This window comes from Melopsittacus undulatus, chromosome 1 (genome assembly GCF_012275295.1).
Source record: "Melopsittacus undulatus isolate bMelUnd1 chromosome 1, bMelUnd1.mat.Z, whole genome shotgun sequence".
Classification (NCBI taxonomy): Eukaryota; Metazoa; Chordata; class Aves; order Psittaciformes; family Psittaculidae; genus Melopsittacus; species Melopsittacus undulatus.
In genome coordinates, this window is record NC_047527.1 from 8,634,059 (window position 1) to 8,657,710 (window position 23,652).

Below are 23,652 nucleotides of genomic sequence, written 5' to 3' on the forward strand. Positions count from 1 at the left end.
TTTAGGATACTTGCATTCAACTCCCTCTCAACATTCTCTCACAGCTTGGAAAGAGCTTCCCACATGCCAATCATTTAAGTTGCGCCTTTTAAGGATAGCCCTACAAAAAGACTAGGCAAAGCCAACCTGCAAGGAGGGAAACACAGGCAGGGACAAAGCTTTCTATGCCCAGCCTTTATCTCAAAGCTATTTAAATTCTGCCTTGTGCAGGGCATTGCCCGTTGTTAGCTTTGGTTTACCCTTTTCTTTCAGTTCAATAGGAATGTACTAAGGGATGCTTGAGGGACATAGACTGAAACTGTACAAGCCTTTGGCATGGCATAAGTAAAACTGGGGGGGGTTTGTTTCTTCCTCCCTTAGTCAGGTTAAATCACCTCAAGGCAGTAGGGGATGAACAGATCAGCTGTAGAGGCACCCAGCCTTGAACCAATCTGTCTCCAGCTGGAAATTAAGGCATTGGTTTGAGATCGCTGACATGATGTCTGGCCTGTAAGGCAGAAAACATACATGCATGTTAAATACAGCCAAGTTCTCAAACCTAAGCTAGAGAAAGGGGCACATCCCCAGCTCCTTCGCAACATCTCCATTAGGCTCTGCTAAAGCAGCAGGCAGGGAATTCCTGGTTGGTGTTTGATAAGCACAGAATCACAGGAGGGTTGATACCTCTGGTGACATCTGGTTGAACCTCTGGTGCCATCCTGCTGCTCAAACAGGGCCACCAACAGTAGAGGGTCTATTCTCAAATCATAGAATCACAGACTGGTTTGGGTTGGAAGGGACTTTAAAGTCCTTAAAGCTCATCCAGTTCCAACCCCCTGCCACAGGCAGGGACACCTTCCACTAGACCAGGTTACCCCAAGACCTGTCCAACCCGGCCTTGAACACTGCCAGGGATGGGGCAGCCACAGCTTCTCTGGGCAATCTGTGCCAGTGCCCACCCTCACAGTAAAGAATTTCTTTCTCATACCTAATCTAAATCTACCTTGTTTCATTCTGAACCCATTACCCCTTTTCCTATCACTACACTTACAATCATTCAAGCCAGAATCATACATAATGAAATTAAATGAATTAGCAAAAAAAAACCATAAAACTCCTTTTTCTCTTCTTGCAATGGTTCGAAACCATCATTGCTCCATGCGTGTGTATCATATTAGAACTGTCAATAAGTATTAACATCTGTAGGAACAGGTATGAACAGTATGAACAGGTAAAACCAAATATTTAGGAAGAAAAAAACAACTGACATTTAGGAAGTTCTGCTGAGCGTGAGACCAAGGAATCCACGACATAGCGTCCTCTCTCATCCACACACCAGCAGTGACCTGGCCAGGGAAGAAAAGCAGCTTTATTCCAGATGTCATACTGCTTTGTTGCATACTGGGAAGATTTTCATCCTCCGCAGCACTATAGACAGTGGTCAGTAAATCTCAGTCACGGTTCACTCTGCTATCCAGAACACCTGAGAGAAGTGCTGAGAATGGAAATGTAGCTTTGCTAAGGTTCTTTCACTGCATCCCTATCCTGCAGTGCATCATCCACAAGTTTGTTGAGAGTGTGCTTTATCTCATTGTCCTGGTCATTAATACCTGCCCCTGAACTGATCCCTGAGGAGCACTACTAGCACTAAGCAACTGAATGCTGATTTTTGAACCTAAATATGCTGCCACTTGAGTCCCTCAATCCAGTCAATTTTCCATCCAGCTTGTAGACCACTTCAGCTCCCTTTAGTTTGGCTACAAGAATACAGGTTTTCCATCTGTTCTATTAGAATTCTGCTTAGCTTTTCTTTGTTCAAACAGGGAAATCTTGTTGGCAATTATTCACCTGTGCTCTCATAGCACTGTCTTGGCTCCCAGTTCCCCAGGCCATCACACTGTGGGATGTAAGGAAGAAATCCCAGCTGCACTGCTTCCCCAGCAGAACCTTTCGAAGCAAAGTGATTCCTCCAGTAGAAATGCAAGACTGGTCAAAGTAAAAGAAAGCTATTAGCAGCCAATACAAGGTATTTCCTATACACATTTGCAAACACCTGAGTGTTCCCTGTACTTCAAAAGGCAAATTAACAAACCTCCAAGTACATAAAGGCTGGGAAGTGTCCAGATTGTATATATTCATCAAGTCATACATATAAGACAACTGAAATCAGCTCTTGGGTGGGCAGGTTAATTACACTGATTAATTATACCTGCTGAGTTGCACCTGTTTTCAGCAAAATTACATTTGACACAGAGTGGTTTTACACAGATTCTGGGCATTAATCCATTTAATTAAGCTCTCCTCTCTCTTTCCCCTACCTGACTGTGCAGCCAGCTGGAGAGCATAATCACTGCCTGATAACAGCTTTTCAGAGACCACCACCTCTGACGCATAGGGCCGAGCAGAACGTAGGAGGTCCCTGTCTGTGAGCCGTATTCCCTTTGTCATCAGGAAGCTCTCTCCAAAAGCAAAGTGGGAACTGTTTGATGCTAGGATGAGCTGCTCTGCCTCTTCCATAAATTTCATGGCTTCTTGCTTAACACCTTCACATACACCAGGACCTATAGGATCAAAACGTATATTAATGCCTTTCATCTAAATCCAGTAAAGATGTGCTTTGATGTGAAAATTAACTGGTCTTTTAATTAGCATTTCTATTCTACACTGACTTTGTTTTGAATTGCATAATGAAAGTCATTAACATCACAGGGTAGTCCTGAATTTTCCATAGAACTCTTCATGCAGTGTTTCTGACTTTAAAATGTCCTTTGTCACCTGGATAAGTATCTTCCACAAAAGCATTATATGTCCAAATTATAAAGTCTACACGAACTTGATGTGGAACTTTATTCCTCGTTATTCCCTAAGCTGAGAGACTACTTAATTTACTCAAAATGAACTACTCCACCTCTGGTGGCCAATGGCAATGGAAGCATTGATGATCTTTCTGACAAGTCTCCTACTTCACAGAAATTGAAAGGACTTTCTTCTTGTGGCACAAAAGCAAAGACCAGAACCCTTGCTACTTAAGTTCTGTTACTTACATGCTGGAACCTGGTTCACTTCTGCCTTTGTTCCTTGCAGTTCTTCTCCTTTGTTATCAACACACCAACAGTTGCGAAGTTCAAAGTGGCCTAATGGAGCACTGAAATCAGTGTAGGGCCCTGGGTAATAGGTCAGTTGTTCATTCAGAAGCTGCCAGAATATATATGGATCCAGTAAAATGTTCTCAGATGCATAGGTCAAGTTTCCTTCCAGCACTTCAGGTGGGAGCTCAGTGAAAGAGGAATAGGTGGTGAATGCTGGGAAGACATTCTGGTGCCCAGCCTCATACAAAGCTTTAACAAAAGCTGAGAAGCCTTTGGAAGATGCCTCTTTATATCCAGTTATGATGCTCAATAGATCAGCAATGGGCAAGCTTTTGCCTTCATTGTTCTCTGCAATCCACCTGTCATACCATTCAAAGGCTTGCTCAGGAGGACCACTGCACTGCACTTGCCTCCAGGCACCCTCAGCATCGCACTGAGGGAGGTAAACGTTGTAGGGCTGAGACAGAGCACTTGGTTCTGACAACAGGAGCCTCACAGCCTTTAGAAACTCTTCACCAGCTGTTTCTTGGCAAGCACTTGGGCCTGGGGAAAGGAAAAACATGCACAGAATGTCTTAAGAGTGCACTGAAGATATACAATACTCCTTGCCCCACCTAACACTATAAACACTAAAACTCGGTCACTTATCCCAGTACTAACAACAACCTTTCTGGTCTGTTACTAAGAGGGGTAATGTTATCAAATCACTCACGCTGAACCATGGTAAGATTTCCCAAGGCATGTGAGCATTGAAAGATGCATATAAAAATACTTGAGCATATTAAGTGCCTGTAGTTGTTACTGGAGGGGACAGTTGCTTGATGTCACTAAAAGCCTTCCTGAATTTGTTCACATGCACAGGTTATTTTCAGATACACTTGGTAATCCAGTAATTACTTCTTATTCAACAATCCCTGCAAGAGCAACAGTCCGTATAGGAGGATAATACTGATTTTATTTCTCCTTGGACCCAACCAGAATCTTCTGGTTCTGTTGTCTTCTCTGCCTATTCCCTACTGAATATCACAGCTGAATATAAAAACACCATCCCTCAAAACGCTGGAATGAGTTTGTTCTCAAAGCCTTTTCTGCCATCTATGGAGCCAAATAGCATTTTGCCACCAAGGAGTTCTACAAACCTAGCAAAACACAGAAGCTGATCTCCTTTTGAGCACCAGAGAATTACAAACCTGCTTATGTTTGATTGCATTACAGATGGGTTGCTAGATATAAATCCCCTACCAACTGAGATCATTGTGATAAATTCCCCACTAATTCTGCAAACTGCTACTCAAAGGAGCTCCTTCACTATGTACCACTGTCATCTGCTGGATACTGTTGTATTTCTTCCAAAATGAGGAGCAGACTCTCCCTTTGGTCTGTTCTCCCTGTTCAAGTGCCATTTTCAGTTCACAGAAACTTCAAAGACAAAGATACCCAGCCTATCTGCTTCCTTCTTCCTCTGTATTACAGTAATAGAAGGGCAAGAAAAGGCAGTTCACAATCTGTAAGCAAGTTGTGATGCCAGCTTGTTGTCTAACAAGTCATTTGCAACTCACTTCTCAGGCCTGACTGCATGACCTTTAAGAGAAACTGAATGAATCCCTCTCTTGTATTTGGGTTCCAACATCATACCACATAGAGGATATATTCTTGAGCTAAATGACTAATTTAAGGCACTGGAGCTCTTCAGTTCTCAGGATGAGCCAGTGACCATGCTCAGGTGACTTGATCCCACAAGTAAAAGGGCTCTTTCATCCAGCATGGGCCACATTCAGTTACATAGGTGCTCCAAGTTCACATAGGTATCACAGATGTTATACACACTAACTATGCACTTAGGTGGAGACATATGCCAATGACATGCTCATTAACAAGGCAAGACCTCAGGCTCCTCTGCTTTGAGTGTGACCATCCTATGGACTGAAAGAAGAGGGAACCATCTTTAAGACTTCACATATCAAGGTTTACATACACTGTATTACCCACTATTACCCCTGCAACCATAGGGCTGACTTGCTTGTCGTGTTGTTAGAGGACAATATTGCTTGTATACATCATCCATACATGGAATCATAGAATAGACAGGGTTGAAAACGACCTTAAGATAATCCAGCTCCAACCCCCCTGTCATGGGCAGGGACACCTCACACTAAACCATATCACCCAAGGCTCTGTCCAGCCTGGACTTGAACACTGCCAGGGATGGAGCATTCACAACCTCCCTGGGAAACCCATTCCAGTACCTCACCACCCTAACAGTAAAGAATTTCTTCCTTATACCCAACCTAAACCTCCTCTGTTTAAGTTTTAACCCGTTACTCCTTGTCCTGTCACTACAGTCCCTAATGAAGAGCCCCTCCCCAGCATCCTTATAGACCCCCTATACAAGTAAACATATATCCAGATATAATCAGACATGAAGAAAGAACTGTGACATTCCAGCACAATAAGGAAGCATCTTTTAATTCCCAGTCCCTAGGACTTACACTGCATTGTCTTTCCAGCTTTTCCCCTTATTCCTGGAATAGTCTTGCCATTAAAATCAACACAGAAGCAATTTGTTCCATAACACTGGAGTGGAAGAAAGTCTCCATCTTCCGTACAAGAAGGAATAAAAAGATCTGATCCCGCAGGCAGGCTTTGCTTCAAGTTTTGCAGGTTTCTCCTTTGCTTCTCACAGTCAGTGGGACACCTTGGACGTTTGCCTTGAGACCTTGAGCCTGGAATTTCCTTACCTGCAGTGTCCAAACACCAGCACTCTCCTGCATAGCACTGAACTTCCTCATACCTCCCCTCTTTGGTGCATGTTGGAACAAAGAGGTCCCTCTGCTCCTCACTACAGCCTTCAGATCCAAGTGCTAGTTTCACTACTTCACCTAAATCTTCAGCAACACTTTTGGGGACAGAAATTGCTTGTTTAAGAAAAGTGAAGAACTCTGGTAGTTCCAAAACAGAAGAAAGGAATTTAAGCATATTCTGATTGTCCTGTAGAATTACTGTGCGGCCAAAGCTGTCCACAAGAGGTTTACTCAAAATGGAGCTCCCCTTTGATACTTCCAATGAAAACACCTCAGCTGATTCCAGGCCTTGGCTATTATCCTTCTCTGCCACCTTTTCCTCTGGGAAAAACTGGCCAATGTTGTACTTCCCACTAGTGCCAAGTGCCCCTGTGAAGTTGAACTGAATCAAATTCTTCAAGAACCTTCCTCCAAAGAGGTTCTCTTGGAAACGCTTTGGGTTGGTGGTAAACTTCAGTGCCACTTGAGCCAGTTCCCTTGATGGGAACATCCCCACGATGGCTTCACTGAGGGTGGTTTCTAGCCCAGGAATCTGGCTGGCATATGGGCTTTTTGCAATGGGGGATGACAATCCAGAGTCCAGAAACAGCTCCTTGAAGGAGGGAGGGCAGGGTCTTGAGAACCCAGCTAGTTTTTCTGCCTGCGTATCTGATGTAGAAAACAAACTGGGCTGACTGAAGTACCCAGCAGGGCCATAGAAGATCCTTGACAGGGCCCGTCGCCTCTCAGAGATGCACACTTGCTCTTCACCTAGACAGAGATTTAAAGGAAAATTAAACAAATGCACATAATCATAGAATCACAGAATGGTTTGGGTTGGAAAGGACCTTAAGATCATCTAATTATAACCCTCTGCCATAGGCAGGGACGCCTATCTCTTGACCATGTCGACCAATGCTCTGTCCAACCCCATCTTGAACACTGCCAGGGATGAAGCATTCACCACTTCTTTGGGCAACTCATTCCAGTGCCTCACCACCCTCACAGTAAAGAACTTCCTCCTTATATCTAACCTGAACTTCCGCTGTTTAAGTTTGAACCCATCTCCCCTTTTCCTATCACTACACTCCCTAATGAAGAGTCCCTCTCCTTGTAGGCCCCCTTCAGATATTGGAGCCTCCAAACCCTGTAAGTTTGTGGCTATCTTCCAAGCAGGCTTGGCAGAAACCACATAAAAGTGTAATTCAACTTGTCTCTAGCTCCTAAACTAGAGACACATCATGCACGTGGATAAGGAAATCTGAACTGTTGTTGAATATGGTCTATAAATAGAATTCTCCAGCCAAGAGAGAAAATGAAAGGAAATATTCCTTCACTGTGTCTGAGTTTTCTGCTCTGTGGCCTTTTCTATTATTGCCCAGTGTAAATCCTCATTCCTGTTGCTATGGCTGAAAGAACAAGTAAAGTCTTTTCCAAATACTTCAATTCCTGGGTAGGATGCCTGTTTCTAATGAAAAGCTCTGATGATCCAGGTGCAATATGTGAACCTAAGAAAGAGAAGTTTACTGCAGAAAAACAGGAAGGTATTTTAATTGATGCCCACTCATGAGGAATTTATGGAGGCTTCCTACCTAGGTCTTAAGTTTCATTACAACAAGTGTTCACTACAAGAGGTTTGAAAACAAATTGGTGAATTTAGCAGTAAAAGAGTGCTAAGAACCAGATGGCATTTAGAAATGAGTGCTAACAGTAAAAAATACAGAGTTTCAACCAAAAACAGTCAAAGCCATGGTTCTGAGGATACCAACAATACCACCCATATTCTAGGCCAAACTATGTCATAAGCATATCTGTACCCAGCCCATCTGTATGTTTGCACATGACAGCAATGGCTCCAAGTTAGGATTGAACACATCACTGAAGAACATCTGAAAATGTCAGCTGAAGGCTTAAAAGACATCAAAAAAGGAAAGACTTGGTAGATATAAAGGCACTGAGAACCAAACAGACAGGATGGTTGGGGGCACTGACTGGGTCTCCAGAACACAGGCAGCAGCTTGAATCATGTACCACATGGTTACCTTGCCTTGTAAAGTAGAAGAATTATAAAGAGATGCAAAAATACTTTGAAGACAGGAAAGCTTTTCCACTAGGAGAAACTACACAGCTCTGACATAATAAATAATGGTAAAGGTCTTTAAAAAACAGGATTCTTCACATCATTCAGAATAGACAACTGTTATTCAGTATTTCTCACATGATAGGAATTAGTATAGGTCAGAAGTAGGGCATATAATTATGACCATGAAATGTATTGCAAAGGATGCTTGGAGGGATAAAAGGTTAAAGGGCATTTAGGCAAATCCCTGGAAGATGATTCCATAGGGCAGTGCTGAAAACAACAACCTGGATTCAGACTCGAGTTTGAGGCCTTGCCTACCTGCAGAGGATTTATGAAAGCTATATGCACTTCCCATGTTTCTCAGGCTTTCTCCCTAAGCACCACTGCTGTCCTTTGCCTTCCTTTGGCTCACCCATCTCACCCCCATTTACTCAACACCAGGCAATATGATAAAGCAGCCATAAATCCTATTAATAGTAAGGAAAAAAGCTGGAAATCTTAAAAGCTGCTAACAGGCTCTGTGATCAGCACCTTCCTCTCTCCTCCTTTCGCACCCTTGTCCTGCTCTGCAGTTCCTGGCTGGGGCTCAGGGTCCCTCACAGTGGTTCCTTTGTAAAGGCATTTTCTGTAGGGTAGGCCCCTTCTGTTTTCAGTGTTGGATCTTAGCAAGAGGGATGAAGAACATTCCTCTAGGGATCAATAAGTTAGGGTAAGCCACAGTCTCACAAGTAGGCTAATACGAAACAAATGTTCTCCCCTCCTACCCACTGCTGAACCAAATCAAAGCAGAGTGAGAAGGGTTAAACAGAAAAGCTCTGCTGGGGTGAATTTACTGTTAAAGGTCTGAAATGAGGCACATCCCTCTTAGGATTACCTGGTGTCTTGGGTCATGGATGTACCCAACACGCTACCCACACCTCAACCTCCTCCTTCTCCTCCAGTCTTCACACTGCTGACTTCGAGAGCCAGAGATACTAAAGAGAAATAACCCAGCAGAACTGGAGACACACATAGCATGGAGCTGCCTGAGCACAGACTGCGGCTACAGCCTCATGGGATAACCTTCTCAGGAGTCAGCCTGCAAAACATCTGCAGAGATGTTTCCCTGCTTACATTTCCCAAGGCCACCAATAAAAGCTGCAAGCAGCCTCAAGTCATTGCTCTCCCCTTTCTCTCCCACCTCAGAAAACCATCAGGAGGGCTCAGCAAAGCACATTCAAAGGGCAAACAACCCATCCCAACATATGGTGAGGCCCCTTGGAGGGTTCTCTTGCAATATCCTTGGTGAGCAGCCTCGGAGGCATGCTAACGCTTTCATTTCACAGTAAGCCTCTCTGTGCCAAGAGCACTCTGAGTGACTTGGAGCCTGACACCCACAGTGAGCTCCTCCTTCTTTAACTGCATGGTAAGACTGTCTCATAAACAGAGCATTACCTTCCCCAAAGGCAGCCCCTGTGTTAAGACCCTCTGCCCCAGCCCTCCAGCACAATCCTGAGGATTTAGGTAAACACTTTGGAGTGAAGGTTTTTAGCTTTCCTCCTCCCCTTTGGCCCTTGGACATTTCTGCTGTCATTTCCATTTGGGGCACTGATTTGATGGCGCATTCTTGAAACCTCTCGAAGCCCAAACCCATACACCTCTTCTGAATTGTTTGGGTTTTTTTAATTGGATTTAACAACTTTCATGGCTAAATATGCAGTGACAGAGATGAGAAAGAAATGCTCAAGATGAGAGATGCCTTAGAAATTCCACAGCATTCCACCAAAGGAAGGAGGCAAAACCTAAACCCATCATCACTGTTTTCCTTGTATCATCCTGCATATTCTGGCTTATTACCCTAGGTCCTCGACCCAAGAGACAGATGTCACAGCTGCAAAGAAAAGCCTTGCTGTATGTAAAACTGCAGGAAGAACATAAAGGGAAATGAAAGGAATATGGCATTTAATGATTTATTAGAATGTGTCTCTCAACCCCAGGTTTGAACACCAGAATCTGCCAGTGCTGAGAAGGGGACTGGTCCTTTGGGTTTCTTTGTACAGACACCAGCAGATGAGTTCACTTTTCCTTCTCCAAACCTCATACGTACCACAGGCAGGAGGCTGTCCGCGTCTCTTTGTGCCCTGGACCTCTTGCCCTTTGGTGTCGGCACACCAGCACTGTCCTCCCTGCTGACACTGCACTGGCGCGTAGCCCCCATCAGCATCACACAATGGCACATAGACGTGCTGGTAGCGCAGGGCTGCGTACCGCTCCACTTCACACTTTGAGGGGCCTGGAATTAAAACAGGATGTGATAAGGAGGGAATGTTTCTGAATGTTAAAGTTTCAGACCCATCTCTGCTTGATCCCATTGTTTGCCTATCTGGGAGAGAAAAAATAGGAAAAGCACTTTAATTTCCTGACTATTTTCAGTGCCAAGTATCAGCCCCAAATGTGAATTCTCCATCCTCTTCTCCCCTGGAGAGCTGGCCCCAGTGTTTCCTACTGTAGGTGTTCTATGCTGAAAACTAAACACAAAATAAAGCCTCAACACATTTTTCAGCCATAGTGACCAGCATGGTAGCATCTTCTCTCTCAGGGAGCCATGCAGGAGGCTGGGTGAGCTTTGGCCCTTAATGCAAACGCAGTGCTGGTCAACAGACATAGATGTGCAGCTTGAGAGACTGAGGTGAAGGCAAACATCGATGTTTCTGAAGAGAATGAGGCACTGCTCCTGCAGAAGGATCTGCACATGACTGGGGAGATTTGATCTAGGACCACCCAATTTCTTTATTGCCCTCCACAGAGATCTGAAGACCCCATTCCTGTCAAACTGGCCTTAATAGCAGAGAAGCCAAAACTCCATAAAGCAAAATTTCTTCAGTACTACAACAGAAACCTTTCTTGTTTACATGAACCTGCAGCCCTAAAGCCTAAAGGTTTCTCACCTTCAAGAGCTTCCCAGCTACACTCAGCCACCAGCTTGAGCCAGCAAGAGCACCACATCAGAGCAACCTGACTGCGTGTGGCTTCAGGTGGCAGTGGTGTCACCATAGCATCCCCCTCTGCAGCTGGCAAACGTGGTCACGTCTCCATCTTGTGGCTGTTAGAGCTTCATCTTTGCTGGCATCCCCAGGTAGTCAGAGCTTACCCAACAGCACCGTGCAGGGAAGGGGGAAGATGCTTTCCAGATTCCCCAGAATCATCAGCTTGTCCCAGAACCAGAAAAACCTTGTGACTGTGTGGCTGGAAGACTGCATCAGTGTCTACTTAATATCTCTGGTAATGCAACCCCTTAGTGAGGGCCAGGCAGCAATGTCAGAGGAGCTTGGATGGGAGGATGAAGGATCAGCCCTTGAACCAGGGGGTTCAAACTCTCCCCAGGCAAGGCAATGCTCTTGGCCTCTGGTGTAGCAGAAAGAAATACCATAGGCAGAGAAACTCTCTCCTCATTTGCCTGCCCTGATCAGGGAGGGAACAGATGCAGATCCAGAAGTCCAGCTTAAAGCTGGCTAAGGCATTGCAAACTCTTATGTAGCCTCCTGGGGACCAAGTGTGTTTTGCTCAATGGAAGATCCTTCCTATCTCTGGGTGTTCCAACATAAACTAGGGAGCATTTTCTCATGTTGTAATTTAATACATAATCAGATCAGTCTCCACTATCTCAGGGCAAGTGGTATGGTTATTTCATGGGATTTCAACTAATGGGAACTGCAAGTGGATGGGAAAGTGCTGATCAGGTACAAACTGCTGGCAAGAAAATACAATGCACAGGTTAAAGCCAGATGCGATTCAGGGATCTCGATTCTTGCACTGAACCAGTGATATTACATGCTTTTAGTGCAGGAGACTCCCAAAGCAGCTCTCCCAATGGCATATAAGTGCCAAACCTGCCACTTTCCTTACAGAGCATCACTTGGGTGCTACTTACATCTGAACTTGCCCGAGGTAGCGAGCTGGACCCCCAGAAACCGCCGCTGCAGGATCCGGTACAAGGTGCTCTCTGTGAACGTGCGGGCAGGCTCCAGCCCAGAGAAAACTGTGTCATAAACCTCATCGAGCAGCAGTTCCAGGCCTGGGAAAGACAGACTTTAGCACAGAGCCTGGTTCTAAGACAGACAGAAGTCACCTGCTTTACACCAGAACAGCAGACTGGGAAGTCTATCAGGAAAGAGAAAACCAGACCTCTAAACAGGCCAAATATGAACCGTGCAACCCACTGCTTGATGCCCAGTCATTAGCTTTACACCTTGACATCTACCAAAGCAAGCAGGAAGAGCACCCTGGCACTGTGCTGTGGTTTCATTAAGTTCAGTCTGCAGTACAGTAATTGATGGAATTCTGGAAATTGATTCTAGCAAATAAAAAGAAATCCCCAACCATTTCTGGTTGCACACAAAAGATCCCAGATGTGCCGTAGCTGTTGTAATTGAGTCAATCTTTTGAGAAAGTCTCACCCTTGTGGGAATTAAATGTTGAAGTTCTCACCCACCATCTAAATTCTAAGCTATTGTGCTTTGCATTTTCCCTTTTTTAACTTTCAAAACCGTGGTATCTAAGGCAAAGGAGCTGGAAGTCCTCATCCCTTTCTTGGGAAAACCATTCATTCTTCTAAAATGCCCCATCAATTATTAACATGTCTAAAAGGTATCCTGAGGCTATGAGACAAAAGGAAGGGCCATCTGATGTACCCAACCGTGGCAGGGGGGTTGGACTAGATGATCTTTAGATACTAGAGGGTACATCTGGACTAGATGGTACCCAACCCAAACCACCCTGAGCAAGAAGAAAACAGTTCAGCCTCCAGGCCCTTTATATTCCCCTGCCTTTGCTAACTGGACTTACTGAATAGGACACAAGCTTTATAGTGTGGACATTCAGAAATCCTAATCCACCCTCCCCAAAAGGACAGGATTAGTTCTCAGGCAGCACCTCTACTTGCTGTTGATTCCTAAGGATGGGATTTCATTAGTGAGCTCCAGCCTTTCCTATAGGCACTACACTGATCACGGTGGTTTTACTCCTTGTGAGAATAAATCTGAAGTCCCAAAGGAATCTGAAGACTGATACTTGTTATTTGCCCTTTCCCTTGGGGATCCAAAGCCACTCTAGTTCAAGGATGCGATGCTGGAGGGTACTTACCAGTGCCTGCCAACTCCCTCCCCAGGCTGTCCGCACAGTAACAGTACCCAGAGACCTCAGGGAATGTCTCCCGCAAGGAGCTGAACGTTTGAAAAGCCCCCGGGAACCTGGAAGGGAAAGCAGCCTCCTGTCAAGAGCCTGGGGAGGGTCATTGACAGCAGCAAAGCATCATTTGTGTTTGCCTCCCACATCTACAGCTAGGAAGTCAGCAGAGCACAAAGCATTACAAAGCCTTTGGTCTCCTTGTGGCAACCAGACATGATTGAGATCAGTGTTTCAGCAGGGTAACAAGCCGCCTAAATGCTGTTCTTTTAAACAAAAGCAGGACAATCTCCCTCCATGTAGATTTCTGAACCTTCCTAAGCAGGTACCCAACATCTAACATCCATTTTCAATTGTATTCTCATGTTTGAAACCCTGTCAGACTGTAATATAGACAGAAGTTGGCTTAACATGACATGGTTTAGTTGTAGACTTGGCAGTCCTGGGTAAAGGCTGGACTTGATGATTTTAGAGGTCTTTTCCAACCTAATTCCATGATTAATGTTATTACAACACCCGTTCATTAGCTCCTTCCACAAATCTGCACAGGATGGCAGAATGCCTGAACAAACAGGTTGCTTCCTCTTCCCTGCATGCTACGTATGCTTTCTGCACTAAGTACAAAAACTGATAAAAAGCTCACTAATCTTTCTGATTTTCAGAGCATGGCTCAATAGATTCACAAGAAAGGGGTTTTTTAACATATTACAAGTAAGATTTGACTCTTACTTCTGGAGATTGAGGTGCTAGTTTCCGATAATATTTTAGGAAAAGCAAGAGCCAGATTTAGGAAGGAAACTTCATAGGTCAGAGTTGGAAAAAACATAATAAATGTGACCTTAACTGACAGACACTGCAGGGTTTCTCCAAGCAAACACAAGATAAGATTTTCTAGATTCAAAGTGCCAAGTTCCAAACCAATCCTATCATTTTACAGACACATACCCTGAAATACGATAGGATCTGGTGTCCCAGCTGCATGTGGCTTATTTGGGGAAAAATAGCAAGTGGGAAGTGGAATTTTAGAATCACAGAATCATAGAATGGATAGCGTTGGTAAGGACCTTAAGATCATCCAGATCCAACCCCCTGCCATGCCCAGGGACACCTCACACTAAACCATGTCACTCAAGGCTTTGTCCAACCTGGCCTTGAAGACCACCAGGGATGGAGCATTCACAACCTCCCTGGGCAACCCATTCCAGTGCCTCACCACCCTAACAGTAAAGGATTTCTTCCTTATATCCAATCTAAACTTCCCCTGTGTAAGTTTCAACCCGTTACCCCTCGTTCTATCACTACAGTCCCTAATGAATAGTCCCTCACCAGCATCCCTATAGGCCCCCTTCAGATATTGTAAGCTGCTATGAGGTCTCCACGCAGCCTTCTCTTCTCCAGGCTGAACAGCCCCAACTTTCTCAGCCTGTCTTCATACAGGAGGTGCTCCAGTCCCTGATCATCCTCTGCTCAAGGCATTTGGAGAATTACTTAAATTAAGTTTTTACCAAGGAAGGATATTTGGCAATAACAATGTTGATGAATTAGGCCATGATCAACCAGGAGAAAGGCTAACTTGCCTTGCTCTGCCAACTCTTGCCAGCAGAGCTGAAGGTGTTACTGCTTCCTCAGCACACCAAAGCACACGATGGGAATGTAGGAAGCAGCCCATGGGAGAGGAAGGGGTTGGCAACCTCCAGTTGTCCCAATGTTATTCCTGTCTCATAGTCTGCACATCCCTGCATAGTGCTGCTTTGCTCTGGCATTCTCCCACATCTTCAGATTAAAAGCCTACTGACTTCCTGCACTTTAAATCATCAAATCCTGCTCCACTGCTGACACTGGCATGTGAAGAACAATCAAAATGTCATACTTCAGGGCACAAAGAGGCTTCTGCCAGCATTAAAACAATGCAATTTGAGATATAAATACTTAAATACCATCTTTCTATGGCCTTCTACATACATGGACATAAATAGCTTGGATATTTAAAGAGCTATATTTTAAGGCTCCCTTGAATTATCATGCAGTGGCTACTACCCAGTAAGGCATAAAATCTTTTCTCTTCTTAGGAGAGCAAGGATCCTTATATCCAAAGGCAGACCTCTGCACTGCTCATGTCCTTGGACCTCATCACCTCAGCATCAACCTGGTCTACTGGTAGGTATCCCTGCCCATGGCAGGGGGGCTGAAACTATGACCTTTAAGGTCCCTTCCAACCCAAACTAGTCTGCAACTCTATGATCTAGCTAAGTGAAACAGGATGCAATGAAAAGCTTCTTCATGCTGCTTTCTTTCATCCTCAACGTTAAGAAGCCAAATGCATAATTACACTACTTTTTATACAGGGCAGATGTGTAGTCATATCCTGTCATTCTGGTTATTTTTGTTCCAATTTGAGAGCACAGCTCCATAAAGTACAAACGGATACAAATTAGGCCCACACAAACAGGAGGACAGACCTTTTCTCACCTTAGCTGGAAAACTCACTTCCTACCACATGAGTTTTCTTTTCTCAGCCTTTTTTTAATCACAGCCCTTGAGATTAGTAGCAGTAACACAAAGTACCTCATCAATCAGACCCAATCCAAAACAATGGCTAAAGCAAAGATGGCTACATCTACGTTAGAGATAAATTTATGGTGTATTCATGTGTTTCAACAAGGATTCTTGCACTTAAAAATACAGGAAAGTAAATGAAGGTAAGGCTGTTGACCTTTTCTTCAAACTGTGAGTCTGTGCTCTTGGCCTTCGGCAAATAGCTCACCACTGATATTCAGAAGCAGGTTTGCAAGCAACCCTTTTTATGTTTCATATGCACAGCTCAAGTTATTGCTGCCTTTCCCATTGACTATTCAGAAACCAAGGGAGAAAACCAAATCATACATAGTTGGACAGAACCTCCAGTGAGCTGGATAAAGACACTGACACAAGGTCTTCAGTCTGATGAAGATTAGAGCAAGACAGTAAAAAGATCCTCATTGACTTTCGATTTGTTGATCATTCCCATCAATCTGCTACAGGGCTGCCTCTAGGGATGCCCATCCAAGTAGAACCCTAGCACAGTTTGTATGAAATAGGTAACAGCACGCAAGTTGCCAGGAAAATTGGGCTCATCTTTCTTTTCAGAAGTCTTCCTTTGGGAAAGTCTTGTCTCTAATTCTCCTCCTCTCCCTTTTTTTGACATACTAATTTATTCTGGAATCATAGAATCATAGAATAGTTTGGGTTGGAAAGGACCTTAAGATCATCCAGTTCCAACCCCCCTGCCATGCCCAGGGACACCTCACACTAAACCATAACACCCAAGGCTTCGTCCAGCCTGGCCTTGAACACTGCCAGGGATGGAGCATTCACAACCTCCCTGGGCAACCCATTCCAGTAAGAAACAATCTGGGAAGGGACTTAGTGCAATATGTCTAGATTTCAAACATCAGTCTGCAGAACCAAAGAAAGTTGCCCCACCTGCTCTACATGAACATAAAATATGGGTTTAAATCCCTGCTCTGCTATAGTCTTTTGCTGTGGAACTCATCCCTTCAGTTCTGTATCCTGGCCTCCTGTTTATGGGATGGGATAATGACATTTCAGACAGGAATAATGTAAGAATAAATAATGACCTGAGATACTCAGATATGATGGTAATGGGTTAAGTCAATGCCATAATTAGAAAGGTAGACAGCTGGGAGTGGAATGATCCTGCTGTGATTAACTGCATGACATGGACAGAAGAAAATCCCAACCTCTCGGGTCTTTGCAGACAAACCTCCCAATGGAACTAAAAAACTTGATCATTTAAAGCACTGCTTTCTCCTCAGCAATCCCTCCCTTAGAATTTCCACACTCCACAGGCCAACAAACCCAACAGATGGATTATTTTGCTGCTGCCAAATTAACCTCTCCTGAGGCTCTGACAAACACACACTGTGGCCTGGGGTCTGCCTTTCAGGTTTGCTTGAAGTCAAGAAGAAAACCCTCAAACCAGCAAAACTGACATTGACAATAAAAGGCCTTTGCTGCGACTGAGCCAAGTCAGAATGAGACATTTCGTTTACTCCACTGCCCTCCACTGGAGAAAAGTGTTGACTGAGAGGCCAAGATTAACACCACCGAAACAAAGTCCTCTCCCTGTGGTTCCCCTTTGCTCATCCCTTACTTATCCACATGAGCATTATTTCCCAGCTCTTCCACAGGAAAATGGCTTCTTGTTCCCATGGACAAGGATTTGATCCAGTGTTTTCCAGCCCTCTACAATCACCTAAAGCCAGTCATATGCCAGCAAGCCTGTTCATCACATATTGATTCACCTGTGTGAACAACCTGGGCACTACCTAAATGGATGAGCATTTCCCATCATCATGTGGAATGTGCTCTTTGCATGTTGCCACTTATCTGTCTGTCCCTCTTTCATCTTCAGTATGGAATTATCTATCCTACTTCATATTTACACCTGAATTCCTGTGTTCCTTGTTTACATGTCTCATCTGCTGTTGTTTGCCTGTCTGAGAAGTAGCCCTGGCTATATTTCCAAAGACAGATCACGCTGTGGTATCCACTGCTGCATTGAGGACACACTAATTGAACTGCAGGGATGAAATCCCAGATTTCATCTTAAATTTTTCTAAATGAGAAAATTTAAATCAGAAGAAATAGGGGTTTTTACTTGTTCCAGTGACTAAGAGAAAATAGCCTCATGTGCAGTCACAGAAGAAGGGTTTCTTGGGGGAAAAAAGATGTAGCAATACAGTGATTTGAAGAGATTTGCAGGATTGCTTCCATGTTCAGAAGCCTGGGCTCTTACTTGTTATAACTATGAAGAAGGTCAAAAAACATCATGTCTGTTGTGTTGACAAACTTGCACTGGACAGGCAGAAACTCTCCATCTGCTGAGCACTGTGGTGGGCTCCTCTCCCCAAACCCATGCAGAATGCGGCGGTCTCGGATCTCACAGCTCCCTGGACCTGATGGGAAACAAAGGTATTGTTTATTGGTGCTTTAACTTCCCACAGACCACACCATGGTTTGGGATTATCTTCCTTACGTTGAATGTGGACACCTATGTGTCTTGTATTGTCTTTATGAGGAGCAGGGAGTTGGACTCAGTGACCCTATGAGTCACTTCCAACTTAGGATATTATCATAGAGTGGTTTGGGCTGGAAAGGACCTTAAGATTATCCAGTTCCAGCCTCCATCCCATAGGTGGGAAATGTTTTATGATTCCATGAAACGGGGACTTAAATGCCTCATTTAAGCACTTACACTTCTATAGGATAAGCGTAGACTGCAGTGTCCAAGCTCCTGACCTACCTTTCATTCACACCAAACCTTTCAAACCTACAACCCCCACCACCTCATTGAATATTACTTACACCGCCTTGGCTTTCCTTTCTGCCTCGTGCCATAAATCTCCATTCCTTCTGGATCCACACACCAGCACTGACCCAGCTCCGTGTCGCACTGCACCACATCAAAAGCCCCTGAATCCAGGCACTGAGGGACATAGGAGATGCTACTGCTGTTGATGTATCGACTCACCAAGATCCTCTGCTTCTGCAGCTGGCAGAAGGATAAGCCTGTAGTGCCAAAGAGAGGCACTGTTAAAGGAAGGCATTTGCTGATCACTGAATCATTTATTAAGACATCATATGAACCTTCTCAGAGCTGCAAGGTCTGAATACAACAGAGTCCATCAAAGCCTGGGGCTAACCTGCCCTTGATTTCAGCAGTTCAAATGCAGATTTAAATGGTTCTTTACACAATCTGAACAAAAATAGAAGCTTGTGACTTACAAGATACAGGATATCCGTTCTGTTTGCTACCAGGTACCTCAATGCCATTCTCATCCACACACCAACAGGAAAGACCATTCCTACTGCACTGTACAACCCTGAAGAAGATCATAAGCAATATATTTTACTTTGCTAGTGACAGAGTCCTGAGTCAGTATGGGACATAAACAAAACCATAAAGCAAGCCAAACAAGTTCAAGTACTTCAACACTGCTAATAATGGAATCAGAAAGGGCTGTGTTCCTGGTGGCTTTACCTAATGGGAGCTCTTAATGGTAATTCTGTGAAGGAATTGCAGGTAAATGACTTGAAGTCAGAAGCAAGCAGGCTTGATAGAATCCAGGTTCTCAGTATTTAAGACATACCATACATTCTGAGGTATTTTCTAAGTCAAATCTAGAATGGTCAAGGCCTCCACCATAGGCAACAACAGGAACATAGTAGTAGACAACAATACAGTCCATTCCCCAACACAGACTCAGCTTTAACTCATTAACTTCTCGCATCTTCAAGCAACATGCTGCTCTAAAACACTGCTCGCCATGGGCTTTTTAGTTCCTTTACTGTCTTTGGGAGGAAACCAAACTGTGGCACTTACAGCAGAGAGCAAAACATCTCAAGTCAACTTGGCTCAGCTGCACCAGCCAGCACACTGATCACAGGCTGTTTGGGAGCATGTGTAGGAGAGCACAGGTACACAACAACCTGCACCATTTAACATGCAAATAACAATGCCAAGATTAGCCTGTTAGTGTTAGATTGACTTTTAAACCCAGAGATTACTTCCAGCAACATGGAATTCATTCAGGAGAAGCTGGATCTGCAACTTGATTCAATGAAGTCATGTCAAGACTCCTGCACCCCTCACCACTGATGTGGAGGCTTCTCAAAAGAGAGGCTAATGTTTCATCAGCAACAAAAGGTCACTTTGCATAGTAGCAGAATAAGAGCAGGGATGGGTTACCTGAACTGGCCGTCTTCTGAGCACTGAGGAACGTAGGCTCCTCCTTCTGAAAAAGCCTTTTCCCTCTGCAGCTCACATGGACGCAATGGTTGGGATTCTGTCTGATACTCTGAAAGCAGCAAGAAGGTAAACACATAAGGGTGGTTTCACCACAAGCCTCTTATCAAAACCCTGCTATTGCCAAAGCTGCATGGAAACAGCCCCAGGCTCATGGGTCCTCCTAGTTGTTTCCCCATTGATTGTTGTGTGCATTTCTGCATGGGCAGCACAGGAGATACTGAACAAACTCACTGGTCTGCCCAGGTGCAGGGCAGGGACATGACAGAGATGCTCATGAACCCTTTGCTCTGTTTATTAGTCTCAGCTCTGCTCTGGTATGGCTATCATTTTCTGGGACCTGGGGTAATTTACTTAGAGCCTGTTGTGCTCCCACCACGAAACAGCTCTTTTCCATAAACACACACATCACCATTAATATTTCTGTGTATTTATTCTTTATTGAAGCTAAGTCAGTTGCTACATCAAAGGACAGGTATTTTTTCTTAGGTGTCGTAGTTTAAACCAAGTCCCCCAACTCCCTGAGAGTTAGGAAGGAGAATCCAAAGAATGTAGCCCCCACGGATTGAGATAAGAACGGTTTAATTGCTAAGGCATAACACAAAACCCCTACTGCCATTTACTACTACAAATAATAATGATACAGCAAACAGCAAGTGAAAAGAATACAACACCCCACCAGCCACCGACCCATAACTCACTCCACCCTGCCTGGCCGAGCACCATGTGCTCCCTCCTCCATTTTCCTCCTGAGCTCTCCCCTCCAGCCTTCTCTTTCCCAGTATGCACCCTGGGCATCACGTGCTATGGTATGGAATATCTCATTGGCTAGCCTGGGTCAGGTGTCCTGTCTCTCCTTCCTCCCGGACTCCCCTCCTCCACCTGGCTGGAAAAAACCTTGAACAAAAACACCCTCAAAACATGCTCAAACCATGACATTAGGTCATAATCAATGTCTAGCAGTCAGCACCATATTAGGCACACTGATCAACTGTTACTAGGGCAAGTGATCAACCACTAAAGCCACCTAGCAAGCAACCCATCAACTCCAGTTCCTAATGCATTCAAAATCACATTTGGATGCTGCTTCAGGAGAATGGTGAAATTCAGTAAGTTCTTTTTCATAGTTGGTCTGATGCTTTCCCCATCTTCAAAACCCAATGAACCTCATGCCCTTAATTCCACAGACTAGTTCCATAAGAACACAGCAAACAAACAAACCCATAGCTGCAGCAATTTAGACCAAAGCATGCCTTATCCAGTATTTGCTCTGATTGTGACCACACACAGCAGTGCAAGTATGTAAGCATTCTGAATACTTTTCAGCCTCCATCAGTTTGCAGCTTAGGGACTTCTTTAAGCAGTGATGGCTCCTGTGTACCTAAGAACCCTCAATCACTTCTGTTCCTTTGAGTTTTCATTGTGTCCCTTAAGACCAAGCAAGAACTTTCAAGGGATTTTGGGTCAGCTCACCTACAGACATGCACACATAGGAGCATTTTCACCTCAAGCTCTGAGCCAGCTGCTCTGCGATGTATGGAGATCCCTGTGTACAGTGCTACAGAGGGTCTACTAAACACATCTGAGTTAAGAGATTAACTGAGTGATTCAAATTGCTTGTTGTGCAGGACTGTCAAACTCAGACCAAAGGACTGAGGACAGCTGATTATCCAGTAGGTTAAAGCCTAAATTAGATGATGGCTCATAGACGCAGAAGATATAATCTTAGGACCTTCATACCCCTGCAGCATCACTTTTTGTTACCCAACCTCCTTCTCTAGCCCACCCTGTTCTTCCAGAAAACCTTTTTCTTTCCACCCAAAATCATCAGATAATCCTGGCCATTTAAAGTCCTTACAGCTTGGTATTTAACACAAGTTCAGTTCACACAGCACACAATAACTAGGTAAGGCTGCAGAGTACAAGATTCAACATGATTATTACTTCATCAGAATAATACACAGAGCACAAAGATCACAGGAGCACAGCCACACAAAGGAACAGGAGTACTCACCAAATATATTGGCTGCTACTATGCTAACATAGCAGCAAAGAAGGGTGCAAAATGGGATGGAGCTCATCTTGCAGTGAGAGAGCTCCATCCCTCCTGTGAGCACCACAGCCCTGCACACCCTGTATAACAGCCTTCCTCTGCCTTTTTATAGCAGCCATCCTTGGATGGGCTCTCTTATGCTCTGGTGGACTGGAGACGAAATAGGGTGAGTGACGCATACAATGCTCCTGAGAAACCCACAAGAGGCCCCTTCACCTGGAACAGCCCTCGAGGTGCTCCTCAGCCAGTCCTCATCCCCGCTCCAGGGAGCACTGCTGAGCCCAGGCACTGGGAGGAGAAAGACAGCAGCAGACACAGGGGGTGATGGGGGGACTTAGGTAAATGTACATTGTACAATGTAAATGTACATTGGGTATATTGATGTGACCCTGGCTGGAGCTCCAGCTCTCACCAAAGAGCAGCCAGAGTTTGTATGGGAAGTACACTTCTTTGTGTTTTAGGGAGCTTATCCTGGGGACACGGGACAGGCAAGAGCAAGGCCTCCAAACCCCAAAGCACTAGGAGTAAGTACAACTCTTCAAGTGGTCGTTATGTGAACACCAGGATGAATACTCTGCCCCCGGCCTATAAAGGGAACTAAGGGTCAGTCAGTTGTATTCTACCTTCTGGTTTTACCCTGACTTGAACCATGCCCTTTAATACAGTCAAGTATCCAACACAAAGCAGCTTCTTGAGCTTTATCCTCAGGGGATGGTCTTAGGCTGATTTCCAGGAATAGCAGCACTCTCGCTTGTGACGATGGGTACTAGACAGAAACAACTCTACTGATGGTCTCTTACAGACCATATCTTGGTGCCAAGCATCCTTCTGTGTGACCACTGAAGTGCTACACTGTCTGATATATATAGTCAATGTTATCCCAAACAGCAGCACGAGCTTGCTTTAGCATGACTAGGCCTTTTTAAAATGAGTGGGACTATATTTGGATTTTACTTTCAAGCAACCTACTATGGACTTGAGGAAAGCCAATAGTCTGCAGAAAGACCAAGCTGGGGAAAGATGACAAAAATGCCCAGTGTAGATAACAGACCAAAAAAGGCAACTTTCAGAGGCATAAAGACAACAAATCATGTAATAACACTGATTTAACAGGCATAGAAAGAAAATGAATTTCTGGATTAGCATAGTGTTTGTAAGGCAATGTACATGCAGAGCAAAGGAATCCGACTAACCAGAGAACAGCCAGCATCAGCACTGGGGTGGTAAAACAGTGCCTTTCATGTTCCTTATGCAGCAAATGAGAGGCAAGCTCATTAAGGTAGCTATTCACTTCCCTTATACTTTGCTAGGTCATTAGTAGCTGATAACAGAGCAAGGCAGACAGAAAAAGAGAGGTACCAAAAGGCTACTATTAACAGAAAGAAGCACAAGTCCACAATATCTACACAGTGTTAATGCCCAAGATTACTTTTGTTTCCTTCAGAATCACTGAACCATGCAGCTTGGGAAGAACAACCAAGTCCTAAAAGTCTCTTAAAAAAACAAAGTGAGAAAGTGAGTTTTGTCAATTGGCATCACTTAAACCACACCTAAATGTGCGTCAAACCAACACAGGTATCTTGGTACACACAAGTTCAATGGGATGCAATAGCCCATGGACTAAAAAGACTTAACAAAGGCCCTTGTCTATGGCTGGTCAAACTAAGGAAAGCCTCACCTCATAACCTTCAGTGAGG

General features: G+C 44.4%; 1 protein-coding gene across 1 annotated transcript in view; it reads right to left on the reverse strand.

Moving 5' to 3' along the window:
• Positions 1–22,004, reverse strand: part of TG (thyroglobulin) — a 179,948-nt gene extending 157,944 nt beyond the window's left edge. The window contains exons 1-14 of the mRNA XM_034069710.1: positions 21,917–22,004; positions 19,846–19,954; positions 18,882–18,979; positions 18,462–18,665; positions 17,893–18,052; positions 13,053–13,159; positions 11,842–11,985; positions 10,018–10,203; positions 5,558–6,619; positions 3,024–3,611; positions 2,298–2,540; positions 1,828–1,965; positions 1,248–1,325; positions 375–487 (exon numbers count right to left, since the gene is read on the reverse strand). Of these exons, the coding sequence (XP_033925601.1) occupies positions 375–487; positions 1,248–1,325; positions 1,828–1,965; positions 2,298–2,540; positions 3,024–3,611; positions 5,558–6,619; positions 10,018–10,203; positions 11,842–11,985; positions 13,053–13,159; positions 17,893–18,052; positions 18,462–18,665; positions 18,882–18,979; positions 19,846–19,954; positions 21,917–22,004 (3,318 nt within the window). The remainder of the gene's footprint in view (positions 1–374; positions 488–1,247; positions 1,326–1,827; positions 1,966–2,297; positions 2,541–3,023; positions 3,612–5,557; positions 6,620–10,017; positions 10,204–11,841; positions 11,986–13,052; positions 13,160–17,892; positions 18,053–18,461; positions 18,666–18,881; positions 18,980–19,845; positions 19,955–21,916) is intronic.
• Positions 22,005–23,652: the final 1,648 nt, after the last annotated feature.